General features: G+C 41.8%; 1 protein-coding gene across 1 annotated transcript; it reads right to left on the bottom strand.

Moving 5' to 3' along the window:
• Positions 1-1,268: 1,268 nt before the first annotated feature.
• On the bottom strand, positions 1,269-21,570 carry LOC126098319 (uncharacterized). The gene is made up of 3 exons (XM_049910602.1): positions 20,706-21,570; positions 18,983-20,516; positions 1,269-1,566 (listed from the first exon to the last, which is right to left on the bottom strand). Exons 1-3 carry the CDS (start codon positions 21,568-21,570, stop codon positions 1,269-1,271), a joined length of 2,697 nt encoding a protein of 898 aa, XP_049766559.1.
• Between the last annotated feature and the right edge of the window lie 1,202 nt (positions 21,571-22,772).

Genomic DNA, 22,772 nt, shown 5'->3' on the forward strand with positions numbered 1-22,772 from the left:
TCGTTAGCGAATGTCTCTCGTGCAGCAATGGTAGCGGCGCTGAGGGGTTGCCGCGTTTGAATTTTGTATGGATAGAGGTGTAAACTCTGGCGCATGAGACGATACGTGGACGTTGGCGTCATTTGGACCGCAGCTGCAACACGGCGAACGGAAACCCGCGGCCGCTGTTGGATCACCTGCTGCACTAGCTGCGCGTTGCCCTCTGTGGTTGCCGTACGCGGTCGCCCTACCTTTCCAGCATGTTCATCCGTCACGTTCCCAGTCCATTGAAATTTTTCAAACAGATCCTTCATTGTATCGCTTTTTGGTCCTTTGGTTACATCAAACCTCCGTTGAAAACTTCGTCTTGTTGCAACAACACTGTGTTCTAGGTGGTGGAATTCCAACACCAGAAAAATCCTCTGTTCTAAGGAATAAACCATGTTGTCTACAGCACACTCGCACGTTGTGAACAGCACACGCTTACAGCAGAAAGACGACGTACAGAATGGCGCACCCACAGACTGCGTTGTCTTCTATATCTTTCACATCACTTGCAGCGCCATCTGTTGTTGAAAATTGTAACTACTGTAATTTCGAAAGTTTGTCCGCCTGAAAATGTACTGTTGTCCCAAGCATATTGCAACAAACGGTGTATTTCTATCGCTGCTCGTTTAGTTTTTATTGCCGTTTCAAATATACTGGTCATTTTTGAACTACCCTGTATAAGTGTGTGCGTGTGTGTGTGTGTGTGTGTGTACAGGATAACAAACCGCACTGCTGTTGGCGAACAAGTTGTCCGTCTGCCATCGTGATATGTACACGAAAACGTGGGGCACACTGGTCTGCTGTTGCTATCTCTTCTTCGGCGATCTGCACCTGCGTCATTCTCCTTCAGCTCACGCCTCTTCCGCGGTTGAACCAGCAAAAATACCCTCCGCTACTCATCGTAAGGGGATTACAGAGATTAGGTGTAGGTGCAGAATTCACCAGTGCAGATCGCCTAGAGAGCGTGCATTCTCGTTTGGAGACGTTAGATTTTGTAAGGCTAGCGTTAGTAACTTTACTTTTTAAATTGTGTTTACTTACTAGTTTAACTTCACATACTACTCTTCCACTTATTAACGCACTAACGAACCAAGAAATAGTGTTCTTTCCTTTTGAGATTCTAGTCTTAAATTAACCGCAGGCCACAGTTTTACAACTTCCCCATCTCTTTAAGAGTCTTAATGTTGATCACCAAGAGTGTGCGGCGAACTGTGCGCTTTGAAATGAACTTATCCGCGTTCTTAATTTTTTGCGAAAAAACCGGAGGAGAGCCCCGAGAAGCGGGCAGGTCGCGGCGGCGGCCTTTGAAGTGCTTCTTGTCGCTGGAGGCCGGGCTGCGAGTAATTACGGCTTACACAAAGGCGGCGCCCCGCGGCGCGGCGTGTGCTACACGCAGAACTTCCTCCAGGAGCGAGCAGCCGCGCCGACCCCCTGGCATCGTGTGGGCCGCGGAAGGCGCGCGCGCCGGCCGTCACGCGTCTCTGCCGCTCCGCATCCACGTACAGCAAGTAATGTCTAAACCAGGGGCGGGCAGTAATCCTGCACGTGTGCGGTGCACATGCACGCGTGCGGTTAACAGGTGTTCTGCGCGCACACAGGGGCAAGCTGGCCACCCGCTTCTCTCCCCTCCCCGCCATACCGTCTCTCCGCTTCTTCCTCTGTAATGCGCCTTGTTTCCTGGCCTGCTTTATTGAATGAAGGAATAAGGTTAGTAGGAGTGCTTGAAAGTAATCATGGTTTGAAAGAGTACCTATTACCTACGATACGTTTTATTTAATTATCACAGGTGGAGTTTACAATACGTTTAATGTCTGCAACAAAATTTCTACATACAGACAAACGCAAACAGTTACGTAAATTTTCATTACTGATGTTTGCTCTTAACCGAGACTTTCATAACAGAAAAAAATCTCTCACAAACGTATGTCGAGCGAAACATTGACATTATCTTCATGGCTTCACGATGGAGACGAGGAAACTCTTGCTGTAGAAAGTCGTGATAAAAATCTATTACACGTCTTGCCAAAAGGAACTTGTCTCTCAGACGAGAATTACGCTGTAGATCTATTAATTCCATTTGCAAACTGGGATGAATATCATCTACAGAAACAGCAGATTGTCTCGAGAACTATTCAAAACCTTGTGATAAGTAAGATATATCCCCAAATCGCTTGAGAAATTCCTCTTTTATTGCACCAAGAACGGCAACGTACTGAAATTTATTATAATGGCGTTCAATATTTAACTTCCGCTGACCAGCTAGAATACTGTCACATTTCCAATTTTCACGTTTTTGCACAGAGAAAAAAATGATTCTCCCATTCATTTTTAAAAGATAGCAAATCTCCAATTCTCCGTTTCCTTGATTCACTCTGCATTTTCCTGTTATTGAAATACAACGTTCACTACGTAGTGGTCGCTTCGCTTCAACGTCCGCATCTTAGCCTGGTACTACACTGCCGCAACCTGCTGGCTGTCGCCACTGCCCCTGTCGACGATTGCACGCGAGCAGCACACGTGCAGCGCTGTGTGCTCATGAGCCGCGTGCAACGTTTGCCCGCCCCTGGTCTAAACAGACAAGTGAGGACAGCATTGGGAAAGTGGTACATGAAGATGAACAACTAACAGTTTAAAATGCACACTTACTAACGCTGTCTCCGTTGCTGATGCACAAGTAACATGGTACAGCCATTGCTATCATTGCTGTTATTACACTGAAGCGCCAAAGAAACTGGTATAGGCATATGTGATCAAGTACAGAGATATGTAAACATGCCGAATACGGCGCTGCGGTCGGCAACGCCTATATAAGACAACAAGTGTCTGGAGCATTTCATAGGTCAGTTACTGTTGCTGTAACCGCAGGTTATCAAGATTTACGTAAGTTTGAACGTGGAGTTACAGCCGGCGCACGAGCGATAGGACACGGCGTCTCCGAGGTAGCTATGAAGTGGCGATTTTCCCGTACGACCACTTCACGAGTGTACTGTGAATATCATGAATCCTGTAAAACACCAAATCTCCGACACCGCTACGGTCGGAAAAAGATTCTGCAAAGAACGGGACCATCGACGACTGAAGAGTGTCGTTCAGCGTGCGAGGAGTGCAACCCTTCCGCAAATTGCTGCAGATTTCAATGCTCGTGCATCAACAAGTGCCAGCGTGCGAACCATTCAACGAAGCATAATCGATATGGGCTTTCGGGACCTAAGGCCTGTAAGTGTACTCTTGATGACTGCACGACACAAAGCTTCATGCCTTTCGTGGGCCCGTCAACACCGACATTGGACTGTTCGTGACTGGAAACACGTTGCCGGTTGGACAAGTGTCGTTTCAAATTGTATCGAGCGGATGGAGGTGGACGAGTATGGAGGCAACCTCATGAGTCCATGGACCCTGCATGTCAGCAGGGGGCTGTTCAAGCTGGTGGACACTCAGTAATCGTGTGGGGCGTGTACAGTTGGAGTGATATGGGACCCCTGATACATCTAGTTACGACTCTGACAGGTGTAAGACGTCGTGGTCTCCTGACCTTCGTTGCTTACATATTCTGCCCTCACAATCATATTCTGCATATCACGACGCTTCATTCGATCCCAAACTCGATAAGATAAAGTCAATGTTGTATGAATTCATGTAAACGATATGCAAATAACAAGCGTGCATCGGGGTTGAAATACTCCAGGCTGCCGTACACACATACATTCCAGACACGATGGTCACAGGAGCTTTTAGTTCGAGAGAGGCAGACCACACACAGGGAGGCCAGTCCCTTCAGAGGACGAGTTAACCTCGGCCGCCCGTGGAGCAGACAGCATGTGCCCAAGTGAAAGGGGGAACGACCCCATGTTTGGCTTAAAAGAAAATTCCGCTACACTGTGTGGGAGCGACCAACCTACGCATTCTTTATACATAACACACAGTTTCAGAGATTTTCACAGGGAGACAGCAAACGCCGTTACTAAAGATTTCCTGATTGGTCACCTTAAACGAAACGTCATTCTCCTGTTTTAGGAGAGCAATGCTGATTGGCAGACGATATTTCTGACGCCCTGAGCTGAAAGAGTAATGGAAGAGACCGAAAGATATACCCCTTCACGTCTGGCATGGAGAGGCGCTGTTCCATTGTCGCTCTTGAAGCGAGGAACAAGTCTCTCCTCAGTACTTGACTGGGAGAGCACCTCTGTCGAGAACGAATCGAAGTGCGACTCTATACTGAGTCCTTACGATTAAGCGTTGGTCACTGTGTTGGCCGACACACTTATTGTGCGGTGTGAATGGACAGAGTTATAGTTAAACGCCTGCGAGCGAATTTTTGAGTGGCATCGCGATGGACTGGTTATCTGACCGGTGTACCACGCCAATAGTTAGACTAGGGGCGAACAGGAATCCTTGACTTCATCAAGGTGTAGGGAGAGTTTGATTGGCGGAGGTCAATCCAGACAGAACGAGAGTTATCTTATTTGTCAGCAACGAGCGGCGCAGACCGCAGTCATTGCAGCTTACGGCATTGTGCGCTACAGCTATTGCGAGCCCCATATTTCCTCCACACAGTACACTTCACTGCATTTCACACGCGGCAGCCTCGACCGTACCTAGCAACATTCTGAAGGATAATTATTCAAGTTGAGTAGGCGTGCCTCTTAGCCATTCTGCCAAGTCAATAACAATCTTAAACTTTATATAGAAATATCATTAGCGAGTCCTATCCTTGAGAGGTAACTTCACATTCCGAAAAGAACCAGGATATAACTTGTTCAATTCATAACTAAAAGTGCCATTGTGATTACTCAGAATTTTTGCAAAATAAATAATGCTTTTCGTTAGTTTCATGGTTTTCTTACAATAACTAGCACTACTCAAGTACCCAAGTATCCCACTAGTTACGTAAGAAATTTTGTGAATTTTGTGCCATGACACAAATTTTTTCATGTTGTGTAGTTACAAATTAACAATTTTCGGATTTTTTTCCGCTGCTTGTATTGTAAAACTGTGTGCCCTTGCAAATTTCATGATTCTAGGTCAACGGGGAGCACTCTGTAGTTTCTGATCAGTGAGTTTTTGAGTATCAAAATATGTGATGTAAACGGCCGTGTCTGTTGACTGCACTGACGTAGAAACTTAAAATTTTTTGACTGCCGGGAGACCGTAGACCTTAATACGTGACAGAAATGTGAAGTTGTTACGTCTGGCCGTTTCTGAGAAAAAAAGGATTCTTAACAATCAGACAGATAGACAGACGTACAACAAAGCGATTCGTAAGGGTTCCGTTTGTACGGACTGAGGCACAGAACCCTAATAGCACAAGCTGTTTAGTTCACGATGTCATGATTCCACAAGTAAACCTCTGCGTGATCGATAGTGCCTCTCTTGCAGCGTCTGCTGCTTGAGTTCGTTGAACATCTGCGTAGCGCTCGCCATTTCAGATCGCCTTGGATGGTTACTCCCGGGTAGTTTACAGCAGTTTCAAGTGATGTCTCACCAATAATGTAATCGTACAGCAAAGACATTCTTCGCCTATTCATGAGCAACATTTTGCATTTGTTTACGTTCTGAGCCAAGAGTCAGTCTCCAAGACAATCATCAATTCAATGCATATCTTCCTGCAGTAAGCTACATTCTTCTGCCGTTGTCTATCCTCTCATGGTTAACCGCATCATCTGCAAACAGTTCCATCTAGCTTCCAGACTTATCCACTATATACTTTCATCTCGGGGAATAAGACGGGTAATATGTTAGCGTTGGAGTGACTTTCGACACGTATCTTTTGCTGGCTGCTTATAACGAATAATAAACTTGTCGAGACGTCACTCCTAAACGAGCGTATTATTCGATTTATTTCACAGTAAGTAAAAACATAACTTAGCCATCTGAAATCTAATTATCGTGAATTAAAGATCTTAAATTTTTGTTCATGTATTTCGATATCTATCCCTACTCAATTTGTGAGAAAAGAGCTGCTCAGCAGTATTCTTTATCTGCTTATAATACAATTTCGTGTCTCTGTTACTTCACAGAATTCTGACAAGCTTAATTTGATCTGATTTATTCTATTTCAGAAGCAATACACTTCATGAAAACAAAGACACATTTGTACTTAACAGATCGTCAGCTCTTACACTTGCAAAGAATAAGAAATTTTTAAACAACACTTTAATTTTCTTACAATGGTGTTATACCTACATCACCTACATTTGTGCTGCGTCGTGCGTGCCAGAGGGTACTTCCCATAGTTAAGGAGTGTTGAAATGAAAAGGTGCGGAACGTCATAAGAACCAAACTGGTTGTAATGACGTAGTGAGACATCTGCTACGATAGGAGTTATTAGTGTTCCACAAACTGTGTGACAAACTTTCATGAGCATTGCATATAGCAACGGACTCTGATTTATTTGCATCTCGCCCATCGCTTGCGACCACTTGCTGTAAATACAAGTTAAGTATTGTTGTTCTTCTTATTTGTAATAAAAACTATTACTGTTATTTGCTTGAATTGTTGTATATCATTCCGAGAACGCAGCATTCCTTAGGCATTCTGTACGCGACGAGTGGGCAGGACTGAACACCTCTGAACCACTTTATAAGATTTTATCAAAATGTGCCTAACACTTGAGCAGTATTACTCAGTATTTTATTGCAGATATTCGTACTACCTTAAAAAAATTTAAGGTCACTATTTACATTGTCTGTCAGGTCCTTAATATACAACATCAGCAGCAAGGGTCATAACACACATCCCTGGGGCACTTCTGAAGTTACTTTTATATCCGTGGACAACTCTCTATCAAAGCATGCTGCATCCTTCCTACAAACAATTTCTCAGTCCAGTCACAAATTTCGCTTGATACCTCGTATGACAGTACTTTCGACAGTAAACAAACGTATGGTACTGAGACAGATGCTTTTGGAAAGAGTAGGAACACTGCATCTGCCTGACCGCCGTAATCCGTAGCTCTCAGGATGTCATTTGAATAAAGCGCAAGTTGGTTTCACGTTATCGATGTCCAGCATCCGTGTTGGCTGACATGGAACGGAGTATTCCGTTCAGAAATTTTTTTGCAGGCGACTGTCAACAACATCTGTGTACTTCGAGAAATGCTTGATACACCATCTTCACAATGTAAAAATATCTGTCCTGTATAGAATCTGATAAGGATTACACCGGATATGAAGGTTCGTTCAGTTGTATCTATTTCAGCTGATTCTCAGCACCACTGAGCTAATACCCGTGTCACTCGTTCTTTTAGTGGAACGAGAATTAAACCGCGAAAGTAGTCCTGAATTTTCCTTTGTAAAGGGCCAATCAAGTTACATCGCCGGCAGTAGTAATATTCGTTATAGTATCGAGTAAGTTATTGTACTTAATTTAAAAGAGTACCAACATTTACTTTGTAAAGGGCCAATCAAGTTACATCGCCTGCAGTAGTAATATTCGTTATAGTATCGAGTAAGTTATTGTACTTAATTTAAAAGAGTACCAACATTTACTGTCACATGGAATGACAGAATTTAGCAGCTTAATTTAGTTGCCGGCCGGGGTGGCCGAGCGGTTCTAGGCGCTACAGTCTGGAACCGCGCGACCACTATGGTCGCAGGTTCGAATCCTGCCTCGGGCATGGATGTGTGTGATGTCCTTAGGTTAGTTAGGTTTAAGTAGTTCTACGTTCTAGGGGACTGATGACCTCAGATGTTAAGTCCCATAGTGCTCAGAGCCATTTGAACCATTTGCTCAACTTGCCCTTTCCTGGCACGAAATACTGAGAACCATGGATGAAGGTGCAACTTCACTGGACGTCGGGTTACAAATAATGAAAAATTAATAACCATTCCAGATCAATTCGCTACTAGCTGTCTACCAGAAGGCGACTGTAGCACCTTAGATCTGAATACGTCCCAACTGATCAAAAGGCGTTCGGTCATGAATTGTTGCTTTAAGCCCTTAAAGAATCATGGATCATTCATGAGGCACATTGATTTAGCAGAGACGAATCAGCGAAAAAATTAAACAAATCAATAAGTGGATTGGGATTATTAAAGGAAAAAAATTGAGAATATGGTAGTGTGGAATTATAATGTGGGTAGAGCCGAAGGATCAATGTTAATCATTCGGTTATTCAAATCACACGCAAATTGACTCCGAATGGAGGCCGAACAAATGGTTCAAGTGGCTCTGAGCACTATGGGACTTAACTTCTGTGGTAATCAGTCGCCTAGAACTTAGAACTACTTAAACCTAACTAACCTAAGGACACCACACACATCCATTCCCGAGGCAGGATTCGAACCTGCGACGGTAGCGGTCACGTGGTTCCAGACTGTAGCGCCTAGAACCGCTCGGCCACCCCGGCCGGCGGAGGCCGAACACAGTTTGTTACTGAACACATTGCAGATACAACAAAGCAAAATAAATAATTTTGCAGAGCAAGCAGATCCATTGTAGACAGTAACGACTGTAAGCGAAATGCACTGAGCTATACATCAAATCAGTTAAAGTGCACGAAAATCTTAACTTCAATTACTGTTAGTCCGACTATGAGTCTACGGCCACTAGCCCTCAGAGTTCCGCAACATTCGAAGTCCCAAACAGGGGCATGTCGAACTATTTCTAAGTCAATAAGCTCTCTTCTTCGCACAGACCTTTTTCAAAACCAATCTCTCCGACCAAGAGACGAATAGCAAAGACTACGAAGTCAGTTATGCCTGACCATTTAAAAACTTGGGCATGTGCCTGACTCAATTCAGCAGCTTACAACTTGAGCACCACTAACCTAACCTCGCCTAACCAAATCCAACCTCATACCAAAATCGTGTAGTTAAATGGAAGGCAGACTCCAGCCTGCTAAAGCCGCTGGGTTGGACCTCACTCCTGGCTCCGAGGTAATAAAACAAAGACGTGCCCTAGATGCTCCACGAGATGAAGCCAAGGACTAGAGAGTTAATGTAATACATTTAACTGCACTTTCTAATGGAATCAAGTCACCCTGGGTTACACACATCACTAAAGTTCGTCTGTGTGCCAAAAATAAAATAGGATCAACTCCAGAGTTATAGCGATCCTGTGTAAAAGGAAAATAGCTGCCCCACTATTATTAGACTCACAGTAGAATCCCTTATCTCAAATCGCAAGTTGAATAACGTCGTTTAAATTAGAAAAGTAAAATACTTCAGAAATTTACATGTAACATATCCATTTGTGTTGAAGGGATTATCCAGTTTACCCGAAAGATCGAACTAATTCGCGCATCGTCTTGGATACAACGCTGCACGAATCGTCCAACTTCTAAGTAAAGGCTACTGTCACCAAAGAGCTGCCAAATCGAAACATTCCACTTGGCCTGAACCTTCCACCAATGAGAAACGCCCTACTGTGCTCTGATTGGGCAAAGATGGCAGAGCTAATGATGTGTAAGTGGCCTCATGTTTCTTATCGATGCAACATTACGACACACAGATTTTGATATAAATACGCTACGCATCCGCACCCGTACAAAACAGAATCCTCCAAAACACTCCAAACTTACTGCATAGTTGGTTAAGGAAAGGCAATAAACATCGAAAACTGTGTCTACAATTCGCGAAAGTACGACACGCGTAAATTTAGGAAGTTTCAATGTGAAACAACCAAACAGTAAACAGATACTGATAAATGTACGTATACAGTGCTCGGAGGGACACTAATACTGCTACAGGCTCAAAAAACATTTAACTGAGGCTAGTAGTTTATTGGTCAGTGACAACAGTCAAAAATATTTATTCACAGGAAACACAGAGTTCCGGTTAAAAATTGTGACAGTGTATTATGAAGGGAGATTTTCCCAACCATTTATAAGTTACTTAACTGCGAAACGTGAGCAACAAATTTCCACGTTGATCGCTCTTGAACAATCACCGTGTAATGTGCTCGGTGTATGCATTTACATCAATGCTGTTACTCTTCAAACGTTCTACGTTATCTTGTCTGCGGAAAAACGAACGTTAATTAGCCGCATATGCTGTTTCCTCGAGGCAGATGGTAGCATAAGTCGTTGTGATGAATTATTAGCCCATGGCATGAGCTGCCCTCTTTGTATTCACTACCAATAATAGTAGAACTCCACATAAACTCTATTTCAGTAAGGTGGCGCCAAAATGAACAATGAAAAAAAATGAAAAAAAGAAGCATTTGCATGCACTTGGTTATATGTTTGAAAATTTTATTGATTGGCGACTCCATGTTGTCTTGTGCACTACGACCAGATAACAGGTATACTTGAAAAAAGAGACAGCATTGGTCGTATATATTTTTTTTACTATGCTATGTGATTGCCGTAAGCTTAGTGACAACAGTGAATCCTAATTTAAGTTATACAATACAGCACTGAAGATGGTCACTCAGTGACAGAAAATCGATTTTGCGATAGTAAAAAATATACGACCAATGCTGTCTCTTTTTTCAAGTATGTTTGAAAATGTTTGCATCCCATTTACCACCATTCTTCATTCCTCCAGAAGCGCCCTGCTTTGACTGAGGCAAATAAGTAAATACATATCAAACAGTTTTCTATGCTAGTTGCCTGATTATTTCATCAGTACATGTTTCGATAGTTCACGTCATCGTCAGCATCACGAAAATTCCATGTTTGCATTATGAAGCAACTTTCTGTTCTACACCAAAGGACGATATACTACCTGTTTTTACTTGGCTTGCTGCAGTAAAAAGGTGTTTGTGCTTTGCACTAACACCAAGAACGTAAGAACATAGTTCTACTCCTGAATTTGTTGGTGTGAACTATCGAAGCACTCACTGATCAACAAATGAGTGACATATAAAAATAATGTATTTTAGTTTGATTATCAGTGACAGTCCACATCATGAAGTACTTTACGGGCGAAATGCTCAGAAATCATTAAACACTATGTTTCAACTCTTCCTCCTAATGTAAATCCAGCATTACAGATACTTAATACCGTTTCAAAAAAGGAAGATTTGTACTAGATAAACATGTTGAAAACACAGGGTGTCCCTGACATGTTGGGACAAACTTTGAAGGGTTGTAGAGATGATGATGAGTACCCATGTCTGTCCAACATCTCCACAGTGCGACGAAGTTGTAGATGCTGGCGCCTGCTACCAGGCCACACCTTTGACAGCAAACGTAACTCTGTACGCCAATGGACCGTGGGCGCAACGTTTCGCAATATTGTTTGTTATTCAATGATCGCGACTGCTCGCCACGATCGCCAATGGAGAAGACTGAGCTACCTGCTGCATAGCCATAGCCAAGGGTTGTCCCCTACGAACCTGATGCTCTTTTGCCTCAGTGGACGACAGCTTCGGGCACTGGTTTCCATTCGCTGTTCACTTTTCTTCTAAAATCTCCAGTGGTTTTCGATGTATAGAAAAAAAAATGCAGATTAAAATCCGTGTCCCAAATCGTCAACCGCCAAGGGAAAAGAGCATTTCGTTCATAGGATGCAAGGCCAATCTACGCAGCTGCTAACTCCGTTTTCTCCACTTGCCACCGTGGCTATCACTAGCGATCACTGAATAACAGATATCACTGCAAGATTTCCGCCTATGATCCGTCGGCATACAAGACACGTTTCCCTTCGAAGAGGTGGCGTAGCAGCAGGCGCCTAAAACTTCGAAGTCGTTGGATGACGCATCCGGTCACGGGTTTCCGTCCTAGATTTTCTCCCCGAGACACCCTCTTCAGTCTACAACCACTCGAAGTTTTTCTCTAAATTTCTGAGATCCACTGTATAGATATAATGTTTATCTATACAGTGGTTTCAGATATACTGAGAGAAACTTAGGGGGGATGTGGAGAAACCAACAAAACATCGAGCAAAATATTTTCTGCGTTTTACTGATTAAATATATATGTATATACTGCGTGTAAAAAAGCTATGTGTCCACAATATTTTAATGTTTGGAGGTAAAATAGAGATGAGCGCATGGCATCGCTGGCGGAGAGGCCCCATTCGGAGAAGTTCGGCAGCCAAGTGCAAATCTTATTTCATTCGAAGTTACATTGGGTGACTTGCGCGCGTGTGATGAGGACGAAATGATAATGAGAACGACAAAACGAAGGAAGAAATCTCCAACGCGGCCTGGATTCGGACCTGGGCCCGATTGCGTGAGAGACAAGCACGTTAGCAGCCAGCTAAACTGGCGGACAGTGTTTGGAGGTAATGAAAAGATAGAACTTTTTATGTGGAAGAAACGTCACACGTGCAACGTTTCCCCTCTACAGAGCCATAAATGTTTTGGCTCTGTAGTGAAGTTCAGAGACGATGTTCAAGCTGCAATTTGATAAATATCGTTTTAGAGATATCGCTAAAAATGTCGTTCGTTTATATTAATACGCAATTTGCGCCTGTGTGTTAATGACTCTCTAAGATGGTTCAAACAATCAAACGTTACACTCGGCCAACCATCTTTTCTGGAGTGGTTGTCGGTGTCTGGTGCACCAAATCTTCGTCTTCCCCCACAAAGAGAAGCCCATAGCTGTGAGGCTGGGTGCATACGGTAGCCACAGTACTGGCCTACCCCTGCCAATCCAACTGGAAAAAACATTGTCCAAATGAACTGTAACATCAACAACAAAGAGTAGAGTCGCCCCGCCATGCTTGAACCACCATCGTTGCGTGGGTGCTAGCGGGACATTCTCTAGCATTTCCGATTGTACTTCACTGAGAAACATACGGTAATTTCCTTAACATAGCTTGTTAGGAAGATGACAGGGTCCAGTCAAATAGTCATGAATGATATCAGGCTACACATTTGTGGTAAATCTCTGCTGATGGTGAAACATTTAGGATTTTCCATCTCAGCTATTGGCTATTAGGGTGTCCAGCTTCGAAATATACAACAACCCCCATTGTGGGCAAACGATGCACTATGACATTTAGAAATTTAGCCCTATTACTGTGAAATAGTGCGTGAAACCTTTTTTTGAAAATATGTTATTAAATTGCTACTAAAATATTTGTAAAGCTACCTCTATGAACATTGGTGTTTGACTTTTCGGCTACAAATTTAAAAAAGATACACGTTTCAGCGTTTCTGAAAATTGAACCTCTAAGGCGGTGAAATGGGGTCAGACTGATTCACTGACCCCTCATCGCCCAGACCAAACCGCTCAGGATAGAAACTTAAAGTTTGTGCAGGGTGTAGATCTTATACTGTAAGCATCGTTTAAGGAGCGAGTGTCCGAAATTCTACTCTTTCATTCATTTATTTTTATATTTGCTTGATCAGTGTTCTAGCCCTTTATCCCAGAGTCGCGCTTGCAACCTACGTTCTCAGTTGTTTGCTGGATGTATTTCAATTCTGTCTTCCTCTCCAGTTTTTCCCTTCTACAGCTGCCTCTAGTACCATGGAAGTCATTCCCTCATGTCTTGACAGATGTCAGTGTTCCTTTCCGATTCTAGGCAGAACATCCTCATTCCTCACCTCATCAGTCCACATAATTTTCAACATTCGTCTATAGCAGTACGTCTCAAATACTTCGATTCTCCTCCGTTCCGGTTTTCCCACAGTCAACGTTTCAGTACCACACAATGCTGTGCTCCAAACGTACATTCTCAGCAATTTCTTCCTCACATTAAGGCCTATGTTTGATACTAGTAGACTTCTCTTGGCCAGGAATTCCCTTTTAGCCAGTACTAGCCTCCTAGCTGGGTCCGTCATTGGTTATTTTGCTGCCTAAGTAGCTTACTTCATCTGCTTCATGGTCGTCAGTCCTGATGTTGAGTTTCTCGGTGTTCTCGTTTCTGCTGCTTCTCATTACTTCCGTCTTTCTTCGATTTACTCTCAGTCCATATTATGTGCTCATTAGACTACTCATTCCACTCAGCTGATCATACAGTTCTTCTTCACTAACACTGAGGATAGCGATGTCATCAGCCGATCGTATCATTGCCATCCCTTCACCTTGAATTTTAATTCCGGTCCTGAGCCTTTTTTTTTTTTTAATTTCCATCATTGCTTCTTCGATGTAGAGATTGAATAGTGGGACAGAAAGACTACAGCCCTGCCTTACACCCTTTTTAATCCGAGCACTTCGTTCTTGGTCGTCCACTCTTATTATTCCCTCTTGACTCTTGTACGTATATTACTCGTCTCTCCCTACAGCTTATCCCTATTTTACTGAGAATTTCGAACATGTTGCACCATTTTATACTGTTGAACGCTTTTTCCAGGTCGACAAAGCCCGTGAAGGTGTCTTGATTTCTGTTCAGTCTTGCTTCCATTATCAACCGCAACGTCATAATTGTCTCTCTGGTGTCTTTACCTATCTTAAACTCAAACTGATCATCTAACACATTCTCAATTTTCTTTTCCGTTCTTCTGTATATTGTTTTGCAAGCAACTTGAATTCGTGACCTGTTAAGCTGTTAGTGCGATAATTCTCGCACATGTCAGCTCTCTCAGTTTTCGGGATTGTGTGGATGATATTTTTAAGAAAGTCAGGCGGTATTTCGGAAACTCTGTCTGACCATGCTCTAATCTCACTGAAGTCTTGCCGTATCTCCTGGCCTTTTCCAAGTATACCTCCTCCTCTTGTGATCCTTGAACAGAGTATTCGCTATTACTAGCTAAAATTTATTACAGAACGCAATTAGACTTTCTCCTCTCTCATTCCTCGCCCAAAGCCCACATTCTCCTGTAACATTTTCTTCCACTCCTTCCCCTACAACTGCATTCAAGTCACCCATGACTATTAGATTTCCATCACCCTTTATTTATTGCATTACCCTTCCAATATCCTCATATATTTTGTGTATATCTTCATCTTCAGCTTGTGACGTCGGCATGTATACCTGAACTATCGTTGTCTGTTTTGGTTTGCTGTCGATTCTGATAAGAACTATCCCATCACTGAACTATTCGCAGTAATACAATCTCTGCCCTACTTTCTTATTCATAACGTATCCTATTCACGTTATACGATTTAGCGCTCCTGTTTATATTACCAACTACTCATCCATGTTTTCTTTCCATTTCACATCACTGTCCCCTCCTATATCTATATTGCGCCTTTGCGTTTCCCTTTGCAGATTTTCTAGCTTCCCTACCACGTTCAAGCTCCTGACATTCCAATTCCATACTTGTCCATACTTGTCCATACTTGTAGAACGTTATCCTATCGTTGGTTATTCACCTCCTCCTTGTCAGTCCCCCCCTCCTTCCCCCCCCCCCCCCCCCCCCCGACGATCCGAATGGGGGACTATTCCGGAATCTTTTGCCGATGGAGATATCATCATGACACGTTTTCAGTTGCGCATATCCTGTGAATACCCGTCAGGTGTCCATTGATCATAGCTGATTCTTCCACCTTTAGGGGCAGCATCCCACCCCAAGGACAAGAGAGTGCCCTGAACCTCTGTCCGCTCCTCCGCATTCTTTCTGACAGGGCCCTCGGCAGAATGACAGTGACTTCTAATGCCGGAAGTCTTCGACCGCCAGCGCTGATTATCAATCATTATTTAAGCGGTGGCGGGTTTCGAACCCTGGATCGAGAAGATACTTTCGTTACCGATCAAGGACGCTACCGCTAGATCACTGGTGCCTCAAAAGGTGGTGAAATAGGGGATGAAAGACTTTTTGAAAGTATGTCGCTATTAAGGGAATTTGAAGCTAGAACTCTAGAACTACGAAAATTCTCAGTCAGAAAACAAAAAAAAAGAAACTTTCAGCATTTCTGAAATTCAACCACTAAGGGACTAAAGTAGTTGGTGAAAGTTTTCTTGAAAATAAATAGTTACTAAGGAGCTATTAGAGGATTTTAAGGCTACATCTGTGATGATTGGTATTTGACTTCTCGGTTGCAAACAAAACAAAAAAATATGTTTCAGTGTTTCTGAAAAAATCAAAAAATGGTTCAAATGGCTCTGAGCACTATGGGACTTAACTTCTGAGGTTATCAGTCCCCTAGAACTTAGAACCACTTAAACCTAACTAACCTAAAGACATCACACACATTCATGCCCGAGGCATGATTCCAACCTGCGACCGCAGTGGTCGCGCGGCTCCAGACTGTTGTGCCTAGAACCGCTCGGCCACCGCGGCCGGCTCTAGAAATTCCACCCCTAATGAAGTGCTATACGAGATGAAAATGTTTTAAGAAAATGTTTCGTTAGATTAAAAAAAAATTGAATCTAAATTGAAGGAAAATGGTATTCCACTTCTCGCATAGAAGTTGCAGACCCTCGAATCATGAAACGACGCGACGCAGTCATGTTTCGATTCATGAGGGTCTGCAACTGATAAAAAAAAAGGGGCCCCCGGGTCCCAAGGTCGCGATGGCGGCGTCACTGTCCCGCCGAGATAATTTGTCCTTTTAGGACAATTATCTGAGCAAGCACCCACGCCAGCAAAAGGTTGCCCAACACGTGCTGTATCGAGTGATAGAAATGTAAGTATTGATAACTGAAATTGCTTAGCAACCAATCTAGTATATAAGGGGCGTAAAATTGTTGTCTTCACAGTATGTCCTCTGACTACACCTCGAAAAAGTCTATTGTGTGTGACGAGCTCCCAGAAACAGTAAGCACATTTCTGTATAATGGACACTTTGTACAAACTTGCACGAATTGCTGTTTGTGGAAGACTTACAAATGCTTTAGATGTGTATCAATTAGAAGTACCACAAACCATACGAGATGATATTTTACTGGAATTCAGATATTCAAAATTCAATTTCATGCTGAATTCATATAGACTGCCAGAATGCTATATTTTTGATAGAAGTGAAAATGTCCCAATGATAAACGAAATTGTAAATGATGCAATAGAAGCAGCTTCCAAAATAAGAGCTGGAATTCCAGTTCCATGGGAGACACTCGCTTTAACCACAATGTCTTTCTTCGATACTACTACATTCTGGCAAAGTCGATTTAAAATTAAAATGTTTTTTTATGAAATTACTTATAAGCAATTCGTATTTACCATTTGTGAAAATTGCTTATATAAATTATCAGATTCCTGGCAAAATCCGCTACTACATCCACTTCTAACTGATATGAAAATTAATATGGTTACCAAGCCACCATATTTTTCAAATGGTGTAATTTGTCCTCCACAAATTAAGCAATATAGCCTTTGGTGCATGTTCTGTGCCAATTTTCCTTTATTCAGAAGTGTACGTTGTGGTGGATCATTAAGCCAAGTATTTGATTCCGAAGACGACGATGATGATTTACCTGGTTTATTACTTGCAGACCTCTAATGGAGACGCTGACGGAAATCTTTCAGTCCATCTTCACGCTGGTTCAAGCTCACCTGACGAATCCAACGTTGAAAATCTTCATTTGGATAGCTACGAGATTACACTGCCAGTTGGGAGCCACCGATGGACCCTTAGGAACATACATATTCACCATTTTGAATTGTTTGACGAAATTCGAAAATTCCTGTTCACAATTATCGTTTGGTTGCCAGAACTTTTGCGAATATCTGAAATCTCAGAACGATGGTATTACACTGATGTCATTGTCATCAGAGGACCGAACGATATTGATGAATTTGGTAGACGAATTGCTTCTATCGCATCAGTCTACCCTGGAGAAATTATCATATGGAAACATGATGACGACCACATCCACCTCGTCCACGATTGCACATACTCCTCTAGACGATGTAGATGCCGATTTAGGGTTGACCCATTTATTGCCACCAGAATTAAGAAATGTCCACGACGAAGGAGAGCAATCACAGCCATGTCCGACCTCGACTGGTTCAATATACTCATATATTTCTTCTTGCAAAAAAGGCCAAGTCGGGGACAAGTTTGGATTAGAGGAACCCATAAGAGAGTGCCTGGTGAATTTGAAATTGTACAATGGGTCAGTTTCATCGAGGGATCCCTCTCAGTATTGGAAAGGGAAAACCCTCGAATTAATGATCAGTTGCAACAAGAACTCACCAGAGATGGCTCACGTAAATGGCCTCATACAAAGCGCAAGCCAATCTCTGACTACCAAAGGTGCAACCCTGAAACGACGGCAAAAAAGGTACTTTCCATATTAATGTCATACAATTGTATACCACCAGAAAATTTAGTGAATGTAATACCATCTGCTCATCCATATTTTATTAATTTGATTGACCCTAAATTCAAACGATTTTTCGATATGGGTTTGGAATTGTATAAAAAAACCATAAATGAATTGGATTTACATGGTATAGAAAATTTATTGTTTTCTGGTTCAGAAGATAATATTTTTTATTCTCATTCCACAAATGTTTGGGAGTACTATTATACTCTTCAGGATTCTCTTGCTTGGCTAAATAAACTTTTATTGTTTCAATGTGCAGATGATACTGACGAAGTTACTAAATTTTTAACAAATCTTGTATCTTGGTTCAATAAAAAAGGATTGTATCAATGGCAAGAATTTGAAGGTAATAGTGTATATGTACCAAATAAAAAATTAAACACATTATGTATTGTTGGTCCACCCAATAGTGGCAAACATTGGTTTTTTGATTGTATAATTTCACTTGGTTTAAATGTTGGCCACATTGGACGTTGTAATAATAAAACAAATCAGTTTGCATTACAAGATGCTGTTAATAGACGTGTCATTGTTGGTAATGAAATTTCTTTAGAGGAGGGTGCAATTGAAGATTTTAAAAAAGTGTGTGAAGGTATTGCTTGTAATATTAGAGTAAAGTACAAAGGAGACGCTATATTAAGACGTACTCCGTTATTGTTAATTTCAAATTCTGAACCAGTTATTTGTTCTCACCCAGATTTTAAAGAAATTCGTGTACGTACAATTAGGTGGAGAAAGTTTGATGATTTAAAAAATGCTTGTAAAAAGCCGTATCCTCTGGCTTTCTTTCAATTACTCCAAATGTATAATATTGATTATTAAATAAAACACAAGAATCTGTACAATGTATATTTTATTGTCAATTATTACAAGAAATAAAAATAAATTATAATTGTTACATTTGAAATTACACTTGTTTAATTTCGTATTGACCCTTATAAACAGATGATTCCTCATTCCTTTTTACATTAGACATATAAATCATATCAGATACTTGAACATTTGATACAGTTGCTCTAGGATAATGTGTCTCTAGACCATCTGCATAAACTGAACATTCTGCAATAACTTCAAACAACATTTGAGTATCAGTATATTTTGTAACGTCACTATTTAAACTGCTTGTGCTTAAAGCATATGTAGGATTAATGCCTACATGTAGGCTAGGTTGAACATTTGTATCGTGAAGTCTAATATTATATCCCACAGAAGCAATATCAGCTTTTTCTATTAAATTATTATATCCTGATACTTCTCCATTTGTGACGGGAGTAACAGATCCCACTAATTGTTCTTCCATTCTTGCTGGTTCAAAGGGGGTTAAAGAAAAATTATCACATGACATAAAGGGATTACAGTGCTTGTCGGCATTAATATTATACCTTTGAATTACATTTTGAGAAGTAGTTGTAATAGGAAAAATATCAACATTAGCCACTTTTGGAATTTTCAGAAAACCTAATGTTGGAGTATACGTATAGTCAACAATAACACTTCCTGTTCGTGCATCTGCATCTACTTCAGAAACACAAGACTGTACGCATTTCCAACCCCAATTATGTAAACCCTTATCTTTTGAGCTAGAAACACACGCATAATAATATTTTAAATTAACTGGTTGTCCAAATTGATGTGCAGGCACTTTAGTAAGGAAGTCTGCTTCATCATTTCTATAACCGTACCATGACTTCCAAATGGGATCAAACTTTCGTTTATGATCTATAGCAGTTGTTTCCATAGGTGCATTTGCAGTAAATGCTGTAGGCTTTACATTAATACCAGGTATTTTCAAATTAATACCTACACTTGTAATCATATTCTTATTTTGATTTAATGTTGCAAGTTCTGTATCACTTGAATTTGTCGGAAAAGCAATTCTAGGATTACGTGCAATCACTTTTACAGAACAATGAACAATTCTACTACCATCAGGCAATAAATCGAATTCAGAAGGCGTCATATACAGAAATGGCCGATCAACGGGAATTTCTGCTAAAGGAGTAATCATACATACTGCTTTTTCATGTTCAATCACTTTGTATGCTAAACCGTATGTGAAAAATCTATGAACTTTGCGATATCTTGTAATGTTACCAGTATCTAATATAGAAGGAGCAGGTAATGGATCAACACGAGTATTAGCAGAATCACCCAGTACATTAGCAGATGGTGCTGCGGTGCCTGTTAACGTTTTTTTCTTCTTAGATCCACCAGATTGACCTGCTGCAGCCTGTCGTTTACCTGAATCTACCTGCATTGGCGAACTCATACCTTCGTCACTGTCAGAGTATGGTACTAAACGTTGTGGTGCAGAATGTTGTTGTATTTCTTCTGGTGCTTCTTCGTCTTCGTCTTCTTCGCTATGTGATACTTCTTCGTCGACGTGATGTTCGTCTACAGAACTTGTTCGAGAGGCTGAACCAGATGTTGATGGGCGGTCGTGATCTATAGGCAAACCACGACGAACACGAGACATTAGCCATTGTTCATAGGCATACCGTTTCTGGCCTTCATGCATAAACTCCCAATTAGACCGTTCCCACGGTGGAATTTCATAATTCTGAAGGCAAGAAACGTTACAATTAAAAATATAACCAACAAATATTATAAACAACAAAAATTAAATTTACACACCTGTTTTTTCGGCATTCGGTTGTTGCGGGTACAAAACTTTTCCGATATGTTGTTCAACAGCTGTCTTCAATTTCAGTCCGTACTTTCCAACAAATGAATGCCAATTTCGTGTATGACTCCAGTCAATTGCAAAATCAATTATAGCTTTTGCATCCAATTGTTGAACTCGTTGTATAATTTCTTCTTCTGTAAATGGTCGTTCCCTTGCTTCCTTTAGCAAATTATCGTATCCAACGTCGTGCTCTTTAGCAATGGCATCTGCTCCACTGCGCGGTGCGTCTATATTTATAGGATTTCCAGGTCCTACGTAATCACTACCAGGTAAAGTATATCCTTTCTTCTGTACACGTTCAACTAGTTTTGTAACGCCGTAAGCAGCACCTGCGGCGGCAGCAGTCGTCGCGCCAGCCGCTATCGCTATCTGTCCTGAACTTGTAATACGAGCTGTGCTAATTGCTGCCCCGTCCGTGACACTTTCAGATAACAAGGGCACCGTTTCGCTAGAGGTTGCTGCATCTGCACTGGGTTGACCTCGACCACGATTTCGTGGTCTATTTGGGCGGCGCCGCCGCACTCCAAGATTGCTTTCTTCTGGCGTTGTGTCAGGCACGCGTTCAAATTCAACTGTTTCGCCACTGGTATCCAAATCGTCGTATGCTGCATTATGGCCATACCGTATACGATTAGCAGCATCCTCTCTTTGCACTGTTCGAATATCATTAGTACTACGAGAACGATTAACATTTGTTAATGGAATTCTTTCCCCCATTTCAATGTCTTCCTCAGGTCCCGGATATAAAACACCTCCGTCGTATTGTATAGAGCCATGGTTGCCCGTGCTTAAATACTCATTTACCCAAGACATTTTGCTGACTAAAATAAATAAATTATTACCACCTTTTATATACATTGCATTACCGAACAGCACGTGTTGGGCAACCTTTTGCTGGCGTGGGTGCTTGCTCAGATAATTGTCCTAAAAGGACCTAATTATCTCGGCGGGACAGTGACGCCGTATTTGTTAGGGGATGAAAATTTCTATGGAGATATCTACACAAGAACGAAAAAGGTATGAGTAATAAAAACCTTGGACGCCACCTACCAGAATTGCGTTTTGGTCAGAAGTACATTCGGAAACGACCATGCTTATACGGCCTTGATTAGCGTGAACAACATAAAAATTCGATTAAATAAAAACAAAACAAAAAAGTACTCTGCAGGCCAAACAGTCTAAGCAAGCGAATCAGCGGTCACAAAGCTAGTGTAAATATAAAAATGGTGAAAACGGAACGGCCTACCGAGGACACTAATTAACACTAATGCCTCTCACAAAAAATTACGAAATAAATATACGCTACAGAGTTTGTATGGATATTGGAACTGAGATAAATTCTTTTTTAATCTTCTATTTACGTCAACACACGGAAACAGAAACGGGAGACATGCCTTGTCCTCGGTAGCGCATGGTTCTTTTCAAGAATTCCTCTGTCTGTACGTACGCTACAGCTACACAAAGCTTACCTGCCGATGAATAAGCGGGCAGCGGATGTATGCTTGACTGTTCTAATTAACTGCATTCCTAACGCGAAACCTCGCATCAATGCGGGTATCGGGCACTTCTGTTCGGCGCACATGAAAATACCGCTTGGAATAAAGGCTCTGGCAGCGCACCGCAGACCGGACGTAACACGGCTTTTAAATTAACGATTCACCGCTAGCGCGGACTGCGATGCATCAAACGGCCATTCTGCTGATTAGCGAGGCTCCTTTTATTTTCGTGTTATTCCCTGTTTCACGTTTCTTTTTTTTCTTTTTTTTTTTTGCTGCGATCCTATCTTGTGTTAGTGTAGAGGTCACAGGGACAGACGACATTTGTTCACCTGCGTTATTAAAGGTCATTCGCTCACCTAATCTATTAAATAAGATCACAATATTTTTGTACACCAGTGCGTTCTCGTATTTATATTCGCCACGTCTCGACTGTAAACATAATATCAGCGCCTGACGTGTGGATTCAGTTCCGCTTTTACGTGGATGAAGAGCAATTTGGTACGTAATTCCTCTGCT

The sequence above is a fragment of the Schistocerca cancellata genome, chromosome 1 (genome assembly GCF_023864275.1).
Source record: "Schistocerca cancellata isolate TAMUIC-IGC-003103 chromosome 1, iqSchCanc2.1, whole genome shotgun sequence".
Taxonomy (NCBI): domain Eukaryota; kingdom Metazoa; phylum Arthropoda; class Insecta; order Orthoptera; family Acrididae; genus Schistocerca; species Schistocerca cancellata.